This window comes from Electrophorus electricus, chromosome 14 (genome assembly GCF_041902795.1).
Source record: "Electrophorus electricus isolate QZ-2024a chromosome 14, ASM4190279v1, whole genome shotgun sequence".
Taxonomy (NCBI): Eukaryota; Metazoa; Chordata; class Actinopteri; order Gymnotiformes; family Gymnotidae; genus Electrophorus; species Electrophorus electricus.
Window position 1 is genome coordinate 12,146,702 of NC_137510.1, and position 15,877 is coordinate 12,162,578.

At 37.5% G+C, this 15,877-nt stretch overlaps 1 protein-coding gene across 13 annotated transcripts in view; it reads left to right on the top strand.

The window, feature by feature from the left end:
* Positions 1–13,100, top strand: part of LOC113572988 (uncharacterized) — a 65,180-nt gene extending 52,080 nt beyond the window's left edge. For 8 of the 13 annotated variants that reach the window (XM_081696968.1, XM_081696967.1, XM_081696976.1 and 5 more), the window contains 9 exons: positions 230–404; positions 978–1,031; positions 1,238–1,530; positions 2,744–2,815; positions 7,590–7,682; positions 8,310–8,391; positions 8,537–8,649; positions 11,514–11,685; positions 12,822–12,962. In XM_081696968.1, coding sequence (XP_081553094.1) covers positions 230–404; positions 978–1,031; positions 1,238–1,530; positions 2,744–2,815; positions 7,590–7,682; positions 8,310–8,391; positions 8,537–8,649; positions 11,514–11,685; positions 12,822–12,829 — 1,062 coding nt within the window. In that variant the 3' untranslated portion in view covers positions 12,830–12,962. Of the gene's footprint in view, positions 1–229; positions 405–977; positions 1,032–1,237; positions 1,531–2,743; positions 2,816–7,589; positions 7,683–8,309; positions 8,392–8,536; positions 8,650–11,513; positions 11,686–12,821 lie in introns of all 13 variants that reach the window. The other 5 variants (XM_081696975.1, XM_081696977.1, XM_081696969.1 and 2 more) reach the window with 4 other exon arrangements.
* Positions 13,101–15,877: the final 2,777 nt, after the last annotated feature.

Consider the following 15,877-nt stretch of genomic DNA (forward strand, 5'->3'; position numbering starts at 1 on the left):
ATTTTAAATCAGAGCAACTTACATATTTATCAGTATGACTGTACGTGTGCTCCCTGGGAATGGAGCCCATGACTCTGGTGGCACTAACACGATGCTGTGCCTGCTCTTACAGATGACATAGAGGAGCACTTGCGGTTCCTCATTGTTGTTTACAATATGGGTTAAATGTGCCTCCTCACTTGTCCTAAGTTCCTCCAGCATAGCTGTGTTGTGTTTACATCTCTTTCAGATGACTGCAGAGAGTCGCCCCCCAGTGCCAAGGGCCACCACTGCTCTGGCCCGGTCCGCGACCCCTAAAAACGGTACGTCTGCTACGTCAAGCAAACCCGCCACAACCAGCCGTACATCACTCACCTCCCGCACCACAGCCAGCGCCCCTGTCCCCAACGCACGCCGCTCTCTTGGTGAGTTTGCCACACACATGCACTCCCTTATCACTCACAGGGAGTGCCTGCCTTCAGATTTTGTCTAGTAAACAGCTAACAGGGTGGACTTGTAAATGTAAATCAGGGAAGTAGTGTTCAGGGCTTGAAGAGCCAGGTAGACTCCACATGGTCCACAAGTAGATTATTTATTAACAGATTGCTCTAATGACTATACAGTGTTTCATAGATTCAGACATTAAAGGTGTAGATATATTCTTGATCTTGGAATCATCCATCTACAAAGATAACAAAAGGTTACATCTCATTCTGATTTGGTATATACTTGTCTGGGGCTGTTGTCTTTCAAAATGAGGACTAAAATAGTGCCAATAAAAGAGGCCATTATAAATAAGATGGATAAACTAGGTGTACCCAAATCAACATTGCTACATTTGGCACATTGATCATGAATATCATGTAGCATATTGATAATTGTTCATGATGCTGGCACTTGTAAATATTGAGTTGTGCATCCTTAAAAACTGACAATAAAACTTGAACTTCATATTATTCAAAGAGTTATAACTGAAATATCTATTTTTCTATATCTAGCAACAACAAAAACTGAGAACAAAGTGGGTGAAGAGAAGAAGCCGAAAACTGCAGGTATGATGTGGCCAAGGTATAGTGGCTCAGGCATTTAGGGAAAAAAAAGGTTGGGGGCTCTGTATTAGATAAATCATAATAAAATATTGATATGCTACTGAACAATAGTATATTCTCCTCAGCCTACACTGCATTATAACTAATGTAAATCTTCACGGTTACTCATCTTCACTTACTTTCTATCTTTTCTTTCACCTCTAATACAGAGTTAACCAGGTCCAAAACTACAACTCCAAAACCCTCCGCCTTTACTGGCAACACCACACCTCGCCCCCGTACCACTAAGTCTGTCACCTCCACTAGCACCTCAACCACCATGGTGCCAGAGAGAAAGCCCCCTGTGCCACGTGCCCCCAGAGCTAGTTCCACCGCTACTACAACCAGCACCACCACCCGGACCAACCCTCGGCCTGCAACTGCCACAGGCCCTGATATTAAAAATGTGCGCTCCAAGATTGGATCCACAGACAACATCAAACACCAGCCTGGAGGAGGCAAGGTAGGAGGATGCAGCTCGTAGATTTGATGTCAGCATCACACATGGTAGTATTCGGCCTGGTTCTTGTCCTTTTAAGAATTACATGCTTTTTATTATATGGAGGCACTTGCTTTTTTATAGTTAGAAAACCAGGTGAGTCAGGCAAAACAAGATAATCACAAATACTAATTGATTTTGAAATGTCAAGTTGTTTCTGTCTGATGCCAGATGATTTATTAAAACCTAAACAGCACCCAGTTTCCTAAAACATTTGAAAAGTTAAGACTGTCTCCAAATTTGAATTTGAGTTCCAAGAGATACTTTTGCTTCCATTTTATAATGATCCATGTTATGATGCTTTTGGCAACAGGATGGCACTGGAACATATTAGCAGACTTATACAAGTAAAAAAATATAAATGTGACAGTACACACCCATAATACATATTCATAAGTGCTGTGATACACAAAATAATTGTTTTCTTACATCAGTCTTTTTTTTTCATATGTTCTGTAGAGTTCCAAAAAATAAACTTCTAGTCATGCAAATCTTTCTTCTCCTAATGACAAATCTTGTTTTTGTAAAAAGCAAAACAGTGATTTGTTGTAATGCATGGCCCAATTGTGGCTGTTCCTCCAACTATCCTTACCTAGTCATTGTAAAACATTAATCTGTACCTTTACTTTCTTGTTGCACTTCTCATTAAGTCTAATAGATTGTTCTCACTATAAGCGCACGTTTAACCTGAAAATAATCAGTGTTTGTACCCTAATATCACCTTTTTCCACCTGGAATGCCATTCTACCATTTCATATTCTTATCTTTCTTCCCATTAATCTTTTTCCTGGCTGAATTTCCTCCTTGGACCTAACTAGACATTGTTTGCCACCTTTACCGTTTGCCAAAGAAATGTCTTCTGTCATTGGTAATACCAACACAGTGTTCTATGAGGGCATGATTCATTTTGATTCATACAGTACAGCTGTATAATTAATCTCTTACTTCACAGCATGTCATATGAAGCAGTAAGGTGCATGGCTTTGTGATTAGGATGGAGGAGAGATCTGCTGAATTCTACTAAGCAACATGAGAGCAAACCACATTTCTCTTACATGCTCTCTATGATGGTTGTTTTATTCTTTTCCCATTTTTACCATTTGGTAGACTAGTGTTAAAGGAATAAATGTTCTGGTGTGGCTGTCTGACCCAGGGGGATTTGGGGTTGTCTCTCTAGGTCACTCTTTCTCAAAGCAGGACAGACACTCTGGCTCAGGGCTCCGTCTCCAAGGAGACCAGCCAGGGCAAAGTGAGTTCATCCCATCACCTACACCCCATTCCAGCTGTCTGCTCTTATCTTCTCCTTAGTCTCTTTGGTCTCTACTTGTTTCTGCCTGTGACTTTTCTTATTTCTCTCTCTCTCTCTCTCTCTCTCTCTCTATCTGTCTTTCAGTCAGTCTACCTCTCTCTCTCTCTCTGTCCTCTCTTCCTTTTCCTCTCCTCCTGCTTTTCTCTGCTCCTGCTTGGTTTCCTTAGTACTGTTTTTCATGCCTTCTGCACACACATACTCTATCCACAGTTAAAATGTGGTACGGAAGTTGTTGGACTCTTTCCTTTGATTTCAAATGATTCAAATAAATTTTTTTAGTCTTTAATACCACCATAAATGAATCATACTTTAGTCTTTTTTTATAAAACAAATCCTTTGCATTCATAAAACATGTAAGACAATGTTCTTTTTGTATTTGTTAACTGGATCTGTCTGTTAATAATCTAATATACAGAAATATAGGATGATTTTAACACTTTTTAGGTTTAACCCCTATCTTTGTTTAGTTATGGCTACGAGAAATTCTCTATATGAGGCCTGTCTGAAAGCTTGTCTGCTAAAGAAACATTGCCCACAAACATGAAAATTTTGTTATGCCTTATGCATTTTCACCCATAAACGCTTTGCAAACGTACACCACCCGGTCATTGTCACTGCAAGACCCAAATAATGTTCAAACAGCATTGATACTGTAGACAAAGACTGACCAATGATGAATGGTGGAGTGATGATGATGATGACGATGGAATGTGGCTGAAACAATAATAATAATAATAAACTTTACAGTACAAAATATAAACAAGCATGAAGAGAAAGGTAATCAAGAAATAAGGAAGACAAATATAAAAAATGTGAATATAATAATAGTTCTAATGTGCAATATACACACACACACACACACACAAATATATATATATATATATATATATAAAACAAAAACATAACAAAAATTAATATCAAAGTAATATAATCTTTTTAGGTGTTTTTTTCTTGATTGATGAATGTTTATTGGTAATGTGTTCCATATCTTTGGTACCTAAAAACAAAATGCAGCCTCCTACTCTTCTTAAGTTTCAAATGTAGATTATCGAGACAGCTAGCACTAGATGACATTGACACTTTAACATTATAATGACATTATAATCTAGGGACTCTGAGATGTATTAATCTTTCAAGAGATTTGAAAACTAAATTTTTAAAAGTTTTGAGACTAGCACAAAATTTGGTTTTCAAAAATTTTGCTGCTTCAGTTTTTATGGGGCCAATTTGCATTAACTCTAGATTGTGCAGAGTGATCAGATGAATTGCAATTAATTGCAAAGTGATTCCTTGCCAAGAAAATTAACTCACTCACAAAAATTACTGCATTCCAGCCACTGCATTCCAGCCCTGCCACAAAATGGCCTGCTAACATCATTTCAGTGATCGTCTCGTTAGCTCATGTTAACGAAGACAAGGCATCTGATATCTCTCTGTCATGCTGATTATAAGAGCAGTCTGGTTGCTTTAAAAGGGTGGTGGTGCTTGAAAGTACCCAAGAAAGTCAAGCACCCAAGAAAGTCAAGCAAGCACCAGGTCCATCTCCTAAAGAGGATGCAGCTATGGGATCAGGACACCACCAGTGCAGAACTTGCTCAGGAATGGCAGAAGGCAGGTGTCAGTGCATCTGTACACACAGTGAGGCAAAGAATTTTACAGGATGACTTGGTGTCAATAAGGGCAGCAAAGAAGCCACTTCTCTCCAAGAAAAACATCAAGGGCAGACTGACATTCTATAGGAAGTATAGGATTGGACTGCAGAGGACTGGGGTAAAGTTATTTACTCTGATGAAGCCCCCTTCAGGCTGTTTGGGACATCTGGACAAATGATTGTCCGGAGAAGAAAAGATGAACACTACCATGAGTCCTGTCATGCCAACAGTGAGGTATCCTGAAACCGTTCATATATAGGGTTGCTTCACATCCAAGGGAGTGGGTTTGCTCAATATTTTGCATAACACTTCCATGAATAAGGAATAGTATCAAAACATCCTCCAAGAGCAACTTCTTCCAACAATCCAGGAGCAATTTGGTGATGAACAATGCTTTTTCTAGCATGACGGAGCACCATGTCACAAGGCAAAAGTGATAACCAAGTGGCTCGGTGAACAAAACATTGAAAGGTTTGGTCCATGGACAGGAAACTTCCCAGATCTCAATCCCACTGAGAACCTGTGGTCAATCCTCAAAAAGAGGGTGGACAAACAAAAACACAGAAACTGTGATCAATTCCAAGCACTGATTAGGCAAGAATGGGTTGCCATCAGTCAAGATTTTGCCCAGAAGCTGATATCCAGCATGCCAAGGCAAATTGCATAAGTCTTAAAAAGAAGGGTCAACACTGCAAATATTAAGGCTTTGCTTAAACTGGAGGTATTTGTCAATAAAAAGGTTTAAAAAAAAAAAACAACTTATAAAATGCTTAGAATTGTACTTCACTATATGCTATTAATATCTGACAAAAGGATCTAAAAAAAATACCGAGGCAGTAAACTTTGTGAAAACCAAAATTTGTCAGTCGCAAAACTTTTGGCTACGAGTATAGTAAAATGTTTATAGTTGATTCTAAAGGAAATGTCACCTATATAGTGAAGTTGTTGCATCTAGTAAAGTGGACACAGATTGTAGCTGCTAGGTAGGTTTTTTTAAAAAGTTGGGAAATGATTGTATACATATTATTGGCTGAGCACAGAATCATTATGCATTATGAATTATTATGACACTGGATGTCGTGGCTAAACTGTAGAATGACAATGCTGAGCTTTGTCCTGGAGCTTACACTAACTGAACTACTGTCTCTGTATGTCCCTGTCATGTTTCACTCTTCTTGCATCTTATTTGCCTATCACTCAAGATAATTTCAATGTTGTAATGATATAATAATCCCACAGAAACTTGGCACTTACACTTGACTGACATGCTGACACTCTAGGCATGTGTGTGCGTGTGTGTTGGGTGGGCATACTTCTGTGAATGTGCATGTTCACAAGTGTATTCTCCCTATTTTATAGTTTAGCCTAGAAACTAAATCAAAATGTCAGTTTGGTAAGCATCTCTCGTATGCTGACGCCCCAGTCAGAATTTTCATGGATCTGAGGAGCTCAAAATCATCTGTAAGTGAATCCTGATGCTTCTTCTGGGCAGGACTGAATTGAAATAATGATGTGTATGAATTCTTGTTTTGTGAATCCTGACCCTTTTTTTCATTTATTTTTGAACCAAACAGCCAAACAGGTGCAATCACATAGGAAGAATATATTATTTTTAAATTCTGACTAATTTATGTAATGTGGGGATTTATTATTTTGACCATAGTTGCAAAACATTACACAACATTACTCATCTTTCTTCCTTATGGTGCTAAAATGTAACATTACCAGATATGGTAAAAACAGCTAGGGTGCTTTTGAAGCTAGTTTATTTGTAGGCATTGCAGCATTTAGTTCTTTTGACAGGTATGAAATGTGTATTGTGCACACCGAAAATGCAGATCATTATGCTAAAAACGTCCATTCAAAACCTTGTGTGATTTAATGTACAGAAACTGCATATATAAATGCAAGTGTCTTGAATTACAGGAAGTAGTTGGCTTGTCATTTGTCTTTAGAATTAACTTGCACAAATATTCAGCTCTAGGGTGAAACTGCATTGCATCGTCATATGCTCTGTTTAGTTGCTTATGCCAAAACAATAAATATGGAGGGAGAAAAAAGGCAGTAGTTGCCAGCTTCTGGGGGTAGCTTTATCTGGACTGGGCACCTGCCCATTCATGAGACTGGCATGTCCCAGGAATTTCTAGTGTTTGGATCATCATTTCTAGAAATATTAAAGATGCATGGCAAGACCTGCTCGGCACCTGCGTGCATTTATTTTTCTTTTGATTACCCTTTCAAGTTTTGCCCAGAAATCAGTATGGCTGAATATATGTGATCACTGTTCAGTAGATATGATTTGTCATCTGAAGGCCATGCTTCACTGCAATCAAAATACTAAAAGAGAACATATCTGGCAATATAATCAGTAATCAAAATACTAAAACGGAACATAGCTGGCAATAAAATCATTCATACACAAAGATTTCCTACAAAACCTTGTACTCTGTGGACCAGGATTTGGCCACATGATCTGTTCCTATATCTCAGTCACTGGGGTGCACTAGTGCTCTTTCAGGAATTAATGATTGGGGCTTTGAACCACAATAGTTTAATCTAACTTTGATGCATGTGAAACCAATTTATTTTGTTCTTTTCAACAATAATGAGTCCAAATGTTCTGTTTTATGTCCAGTGTATGACAATATATCTATTTATGATGTCGTTTATATTGATTTTATATCCTTTGCTTACTGGCAATAAATATATAACTGTGCATTCAGATTCACTTTTCTGGACATACTCGAGCATTTAGCCTCATTTCCCCATGATATTAATACCACAAAGGCTTCTCTTTACAGTGGAAAAGGGCTTTTATTTACTGATGTCATTTTGTTGTTCCTAACTAGAAATGCTATTTTAAACATAGCATGGCACATACATGCCAGTTAACTGTAGTTTCTAGTCCATTAAAGTGCCTAACCAGTTGTAAACAGAGTAGTACCTATCAAGGAGTCTGCTTGAGCTTCTAGATGCTTCAGCTTTCCCTCTTTGTCCTGTCTTCCTCTGACCTGGTGATCCCTGGTGTCCTTCTGCTCTCTGCCTGCCATGCTGTGTTATAGGTTCAGATAGTCTCCAAAAAGGTGGACTACAGCCATGTTACATCTCGCTTGGGTTCTAAGGACAATATGAAGCATGTCCCTGGTGGAGGGAACGTAAGTACTGCATGTGAAAAACCGCTATCAGCAAAATCAGGCCAGAGCAGTCTTTTTATCAAAGACCTCGGTGCTTCTTTTCAGAACAGGGTGAAGCAGCATTAAATTCCAGTTTTATTTGTGAATAAATTCATTTAGAGTGAAGCATAGGGTGTAATAGTGCTATTAGTGGGCGAAGCCTTGCTTTTATTAAACTTCATTTTGCTGAAGATCAAACCTTCTCAGATCAGATTTGCTGAAGATCAAACCTTTACTATTCACTAACAGCAGTTTGAATTTTAATTTCTCTTCATGGCTACCGCTACTACTTTATTCTCTTGAGCCCTCCTTTTTAGACGGTAATTCCCTTCCAGTGTACCAGTGACCACTGTTAAATAGTACTGCCAGTAGTTAACATATTCATACTAAATAATTTGTCTAAGCTATATCAATTATTCAGCTTCCCTTTTGTATCTTTTGAATCTTATGTGTATTCCATTGAGTGGCATGCGTTGAATTTCCTGCACTGCCTGTGGATTTTTTTGGTACAAACAAAGCAACAGATGTTCGATGAGCTCCTGCATCACTAGTATAAAACAGTAAAACACTTTTAACATTTTTATAGGAGCCTATTTGATATGTTCACAGGTCCACATTCACAGTAAGAAGGTTGACGTCAGTAAAGTGACCTCAAAATGTGGCTCAAAGATCAACATTAAGCACAAACCAGGTAAGGCCAAAGATGGCTTAGGTCCTGTACCTCACACCTCAGGTTCTATACCTCACATGCCTTACCAAGTTGCACTTTGGGTTAGATGAAAGCAGAAGAATGCAGGAACTGTTGGATGTTACTGTGGTTTTAATGTTTCTTGTAGGAGGTGGAGATATAAAGATTGAGTCTCATAAGGTGAACTTCAAAGAGAAAGCCCAGCCCAAGGTGGGTTCTTTGGACAACGTCAGCCATGCACCTGGTGGGGGGAATGTTAAGGTGAGTTTGGGGGAAAGAAAACATTGTACTTTTCATAACCATTTTCCCTACAGTTTCATTTACACAATTACTTTTATTAGATTCCTAATCTTTCAGATCCCTTTTTATACTTCATAAGTCTGTGTTATAACTAAATGAAAGTATGTACATTTTGGCTGTTAACTTATTAATAATCCCTGTAACTGTAGCTAGATCTTTTTTTTTAATTGAATATCTTGCTGAAACTATACTATATGCAAATTAAATATGAAGTTTTAAGGTCCTCTACACTCAGAGGGTGCATAAAATAATGATAGCCCCACATCAAAAAGTACTTTGAAGTAACTAATTTACAATTACACTTATACAAATTAATTTAAATGAAAATTAACAGTATATGTCAATTATAAAGGGGGTCAGATAACTCAAATATCAAAGTGACAATTTTTAAAGAAATCTGAAACAGCAAGACGCTAAACAGAACAAAAATCCAGCCTCAAAAAACATAGCACTGAATCAACATTTTGGTGTCAAACTGTATACAAACTGGAATTTACTGGAATTTATTTATTGCTGGGAAATTGCTTGTATCTAGTGCTAGCAACCTGGTGTAAAGAACCTGCAACCTGGACCCCTGCACAATGGAAAAAGTATTAGTCTTATGTGTTGTCTTTTGTGTTTTTCCCTACATCACACTGTGTGGAGAATGCCAAAAGATGTCTTCCCAGTAGTTGAATGTCTGTTGTCATGTTATGTGGATACAGAATATTTGGAATATCCTAAGATGATAAAGATACACATTGCTAAATAAGTTCAAGGATTGTTCCATGAACACCTGGATGAAGTGATAAAAATTCCTTGGGGCCCCAGTCACCAGTTCTAAGCACTGTTGTATTATTATGAGATGTTCTGCAAAACCAAAAATGGAGAAAAAGAAAATTAAAAGAACAGTAACTAGGTAAATAAACTCAGTGGTAATTATGAGGTAAAGTGTTGTATTGTCTTGCAATATTATTGAACAGTGCATCATTTATCACGTCCCTTTCCTGTTAAAAGGCCATACACAATTTCTGTCTGTTCTATGAAGTCATCTTTAAAACATGTGAATATGAAAATTGTATTGTTTCATCATTTATTTCCTGGTTCTGTTTTCATGTTTTGATACCCTTATAATTCAAGATCCACTTTAAGTTCTTCATTCTGGTATTTTTTGTTTGTTTGTTTGCTGCTGTTTTTTTTAAGTTGTCTATTTACTGAATCTGATGACCTTTAATCTCTCTAACTGTCTTTAGGATTTGCCCACAAAGATTGACATGGGCATCTTCCGGGTGGTTGTTGTATAGCAGCTGAGAACCAAAGATAGCTCGTAGTGGTTTTTTGTAGTTTTTGAAAGGAAAAGTCTAGGGTGGAAAATTAAGGGAAACTCTGTTCACTTGAGATCAAAGAAGGAGTGTCTTAAAGCACTCATCTTTCCTTACCATTTCATTTCATTTATCCAGGTGTAGTCCAGCTGGCTCACTATGCTGCACAGGTTAATATATTCGCTGATTCTGATGATAAAAGCCTTAACGTGATTAATCAAGTGTCTTAAAGTAGGGAAAACTCTAAATGTGTGAGGTTGTGGCCTTCCAGGACTGAAATTCAGGAGCAAGACTTTAATCTCTTGGGTGCATTCAGAAAGAACCTGTCAGCCTATTTTATTGGTTGTGATGTCACCTTTCCCCTCAGCCTATAGCCATTCATTTCTGCATGAAAATTTCCATGGCTGTGCTGTCCATCTGCACATATTCATCCACACAATCACCTTTAAACATCATATTGTACTTTCAGTCCTTAAAACAGAACAAAACAGATGCCCATTGACCAGGGCATCATAATGATAAAATCTAATGATTTGTTTCATATGTTACTTGTAGCCTGAGGTGGCAAAATGTTGGAATGTTGCATGAAGCATTATTTATTTATTTTATAATTCCAGGTATTGTATATCATAGTAGAAATGAATAATAACTATTAACAATAGTAATATAATAATAATGGGGATAAGATTAGTGGCATATTTTACATTTGATGTCACTTCCATAATTTACTGTAAAACAAGTTAAACCTTTTTTTTTTCCAAATGTAAGGTATGATATGAGAGTTCTTCTGAAAGATTTAACTGCCCAGTATGTCAGCCTCATTTTGGGTTCTTCACTTCCTCCAGTTCCACAATCACATCAAATCTCAATGGGGTATATCCAGTGTACATCTATCCATATAATAAAAGTACTGAGAATTATTCAAATGGTATCTCCATATTAACCATGTTGTGATTTGCATTCAAGCAGAGCTTAATGTTTGTTTGCTGCTGACCTAAAATTAAAATATGTTTGGTATATCTCTAAGCACATTGTGATTGTATATCAATGAGAGGAATTTTTCCCGCATCGTATCATAACACCATTTAAAAACTCCGGTAAAGTTCAGTTATCGAATTGTTGCATTGCACATTGAGATTGTGTCTCATACCTTTAATTGACGTGGTCTGCACTCACAAATGGAGGGTAATCACAAAAACACTTAATTTCATTCAGAACTGGCTGATTCCATGTGCATGTTAAGTTTTCTCATTTAAATATTGTGGGTTATATTTGGTTTTATTTATATATATATATATATATATATATATATAATATAAATTTTTATTTATTTTGCTTTATTTGTTTTGGGGGTTTTCCTTTTTTTTCTCATGTGCATCATCATTGAGGCATGGCATTAGCCATGAACAGCACTTCAAACATTTATGCTCAACCATTACCTCAACCCATCCCACCACTGCCAGGGCATATCCATTGCCATTTCATCGGCATCTTTTGTATTGACACACTGCTATGTGTTTCTAGGCTGAGGGGGAACAGGAGACAGTTGAGGGGAGTGGGGCTCCCTCTAGTGGTTCCTTGGCAGCCCAGCCGGCAGCTGGCCCTGCCCAGGAGAATGGGCTGAAGGAGGGCACTCCGTGTGGGGGCGAGGCTCTCCGGGACCCCCAGGGTCTGGACTCGCTCATCCCTGAGACAAGTAAGTTTGTGTTGCACCCTGCTCCAGTGCCAAGACCTACTCCAAACCCCTCTCTCGGATTCCCCGTTATGTATTAGATTAGCACAGTTCCCACTGAATCAATTATCTTTAATTAGGAGCTGTGCCCTGTCTCAGGGCTAGATATGATTTTACTTCTGGAGTGTTTGGAGTGTGTGTGTGTGTGTGTGTGTGTGTGTGTGTGTGTGTGTGTGTGTGTGTGTGTATATATATATATATATATATATATATATATATAGATATATATATATATATAGATATATATATATAGATAGATATATAGATATATAGAGTACATATATATATATATATAGAGAGAGAGAGAGAGAGAGAGAGAGAGAGAGAGAGAGAGAGAGAGAGTACATACATATATATATATATATATATATATATATAGAGTACATGTGGTATATTAGAATGGCCATGGTTGAAAAGCAGTTTTATTATTGTATGAAGAACTGGAAGTGGTTCTTGATTGGAACTTCTATATTTGCTTTTGTAGTTTTTAAGTGATCTGATAAAGGGGGCATTTTCTAAAACTTGCTTATTCATGTGAATTATTGTTTTCAGGTAGATTGTTTGTCATTGGTGACCATCCATTCATAGATAGTAAGGACCTTTATTGTCAGTGATTAATAATAGATGAGGATAGCAAAAGTTTTCATTGGACTCATTGCAATGTGTAAGCTTAAATTCTTCACAATGTAAAATAAATTATCTTCATGGATGTTTTGTTAGGAATTAAACTTTCTTCAGTTCAGAACAGAAAAAAAGCTTAGTTTGACTTACTGTGGTGTAAACCAGTCTCACCAAAATTTGGAATAGACGTATTTGTACTGGAGAAGACCATCTGCTATATGCCATAAATATAAATGTAATAAAGAAGAAGAGTACTTCATATCAAAATTCGATCTATAATACTCATAAACATTTTAGTTTTTACTATTATACATGTGTATTCATTTCATAATATCCATGATTATATACATTTTTACAAACATATTTTGTGTTTATTCATTGTAGTTTTTCTGTTCTTTGAAACAACAGCAAAAAAAAAAAAGAAGACTTGATGTTCTTTTCCCTTGATGACCATATCATCTTGACTTCTTATTTTTCAGGCATCTAATTCTTCTTTTTGCTGTCACTTTACCCTTTTCATTTCAATTACCCTTACACCCCCTGTCCTCTCCCTTTTTTCTCCCTCTGTCCTGTTTCCTGTTCTATTTTTTCTGTTTTCCAATACCCTTTCGCTGCAGATTGAGTCTTTCAAGTTAAACTTCCGCGAGAACGCCCGCTCTCGCACGGACCACGGAGCCGACATCATAACCTGGCCCACCCTGGGTGACAGCCCTGCTCACCCACATCCACTCCGCAGCAGCGTCTCATTCAACGACTCCTTGGCGACTGCCGGCTTCCCTCGCTCATCCACAACCCCTGCCCTCTTCTTAGAATCTCAGGGGCAGGGCTGCAACCCTGGCTCACTCACCATGCTCTGGACATGACTTTCTCTACTCATACTCTTGAAACCTTGTTCCCTGGGTATTTACATCTGAGTATTTAATCTGGTGATGAATAGGTGAAATTAATTTAGCAGAATCTCTTCCCCTGCCCTTCCTCAGCTATACAGATCATGTTATTCAGTCAGAGCGCCTTCCCTTAGAGCATGATATAGGCCAGGTTTTCTGGTTGTATTCTGGCAAGTTTCGTCTTATTCAGTACTGCAGTCTTAGAAAATCTGTTATGATTTCTCATGGTGTAATCAACTGGATATGACCTGTACAACATGACCTGTACTCCTGTGTTTGTCAAGTTGACGCAAACGCTCATCATAGGCACGTCAGACCATTGTTTTTTGTTGCACTTCTTTATCAGCATGTGGGGTTGTCATGACACTGCTTCATTGACTGCCCTGCTTCAGTATCCTCCAAGCTCACTCTCATTCCCTTCCTTGGCCTCCATGTGAACCCATAGTTAAAACAAGTAGTCTGTTTCAGCAGTATCTTGAAATTCTGTGTTTTTGTGATGGTGTGTTTGCGTGAACTCTGTGACTATGAGCTGTGTTGCGTTCATTTGACATTTAATTTTCAGTTATGCTCGAATGTTTGATACTTATATTGGTTTCCTTCTTGTAAAGCAATACAGTGGTCTCTGCCTACAGGACATTAAGTACTTAAAACACACAGAAAGTGAAGCTGTCACTCTTGGATACAGTTCCACATTGGTCTCTGAAAGTGTGCATGGTCTTCAGACGGTGGGTGAGATTTGTTAAAGGTTATGCAGACTTGTTAGAACAGTGAACATGGGAAGAAAAGTGTTGGGATGTAATTGAACACTAGATGAAGGATTTTGATTGAAGGTGAGTTGATCCACATCATGAACCTGTTGATGACATGCTGTTCATGCTGTTCACCCCGGTTGGGTGGACTTGGTGTAATGGCTTAAGCATGTTTGACATGGAAGGGAAAATGAAGCCTTGTCATTCAAGTTTTGTGCCTCTTACCATAATTACCTGAAACTGGAAGTAGCATGCATAAGCTTTTGCCTTTGGAAGATTCAGAGACACTGAATGACACCATCTGGGGGGAAAACCTTTACTTTAGCTTGATTGGTTGTTGCATTTCAAAGAATTATTTCGATTGCACATGTACCTATACCTAGATGTGCTTGTTGATCTATTGAAGGTGTTTTTGGAGAGTGAAAGTATAATTGGCATTGCCTTTATTGAAGGATCAGTGATTTGACGGTCATGTATATGTTCCAACAGGATATGAACAGCAGCAGACCATTACATTGTAGCTTATTTCTCTTGTAGCATTTGGTCTTTGTCACATTTAAATAGCCTTCTGCTGTCAATGCATTGTTCAGCAAACTGTGCATGTGACATAGTTCAGCTTCGATTCTACAGTGGAGAAGGGAGATTAACGATGCCAGAAAAGCTAGGGATAACAAGAAAATATAATTTTGCATTAAGACAGCATTAAAAATAAATAGTTCTTTGGTTAGAAATGCTTTTGCAGTCTTGGCTTTTTAAACTCATCTTTTTGCAATAAAGATTAACTTATAAATTAATTGAAATCAAAGAAATCCAATTATTAATCACCTACCCATCTGCTATTAATTATTTTTGAAAGTTTTAAAAATTGATTGAATTTTAAATAAGCATAACAAATTATCATTCAAATCTCTAATCAGCTATATCTCTAATGCTTGTTTAAGGAAACTGGTACTAATGAGAAATAATTTACTCAGTATTGAACTAAGGAGGATACATTTATCCTAAATTTTATTTTGTATCCTGCCTAAATAAATGTTATGTAGGAGTATTTTTGAAAAATGAAAGGTTTGTAGATATTTGATTTTTGAGCTGGGTTGTTCAGCTTTGAAATGCTTTAGGCATATTTTTCTTTGAGGTCTGGCTTTATTTACAAACCTCATGCTTTTGCGAGTGGAGTTGTGGTCATTTTTAAACTCAATTCCCTTTGTCCAACTGCAGCCATATTACTGTCAAATGCAGCATATTCTGCTTTTATCCCCATTTAACAGCTTTTAGTCCTTCTCAGTTACTAGCACTTGGTTTTATGTAAATATATATTTGCGGTTTATACATTCAATATTGCAGCTGAAAGGAAAAAAGATGGAAATAATTAAAAAATAATCATGTTTTAAAAGGGTGTTAAGTGCAGCTTTGATGTACCTTTAAAGGTTTTTAGGGAGTGCGCTTGTCAACATTACTGTTATCAAAATTATTATTATTATTATTATTATTATTATTTGTCTGCCGTTTTTGTCCTGAAATAAGGGCAAGTTGTGAAAAGAATGTTTTTGAAACATAATATACTTAACATGCAAGACACATGTTTCTGTTCTGTATTGCCATTGCTTTGGTGTGCTGGTTGTGGCTGTGGGTAGTAGTGAGGACTCCTGCAAACAAAATGCCATGTGGAGAAAGTCCAGCTTATGCTGAGGGGCTTATAAGCATGCAACTTACATCTACAAAATATGTACAAATCTCAATGAGTCTCCCATAGCTCCTTGCCCATTTTCTACTGCTAGTCTTAAAATCACACTGTCAAGTATGCAGGTAGGATGTCCATAATGAAACTGTCCAGATATTACGGTGAATATCGAATTAAATGTCTTTGATTTGCACTGTTTTTATTCTGCTATGAAGGAC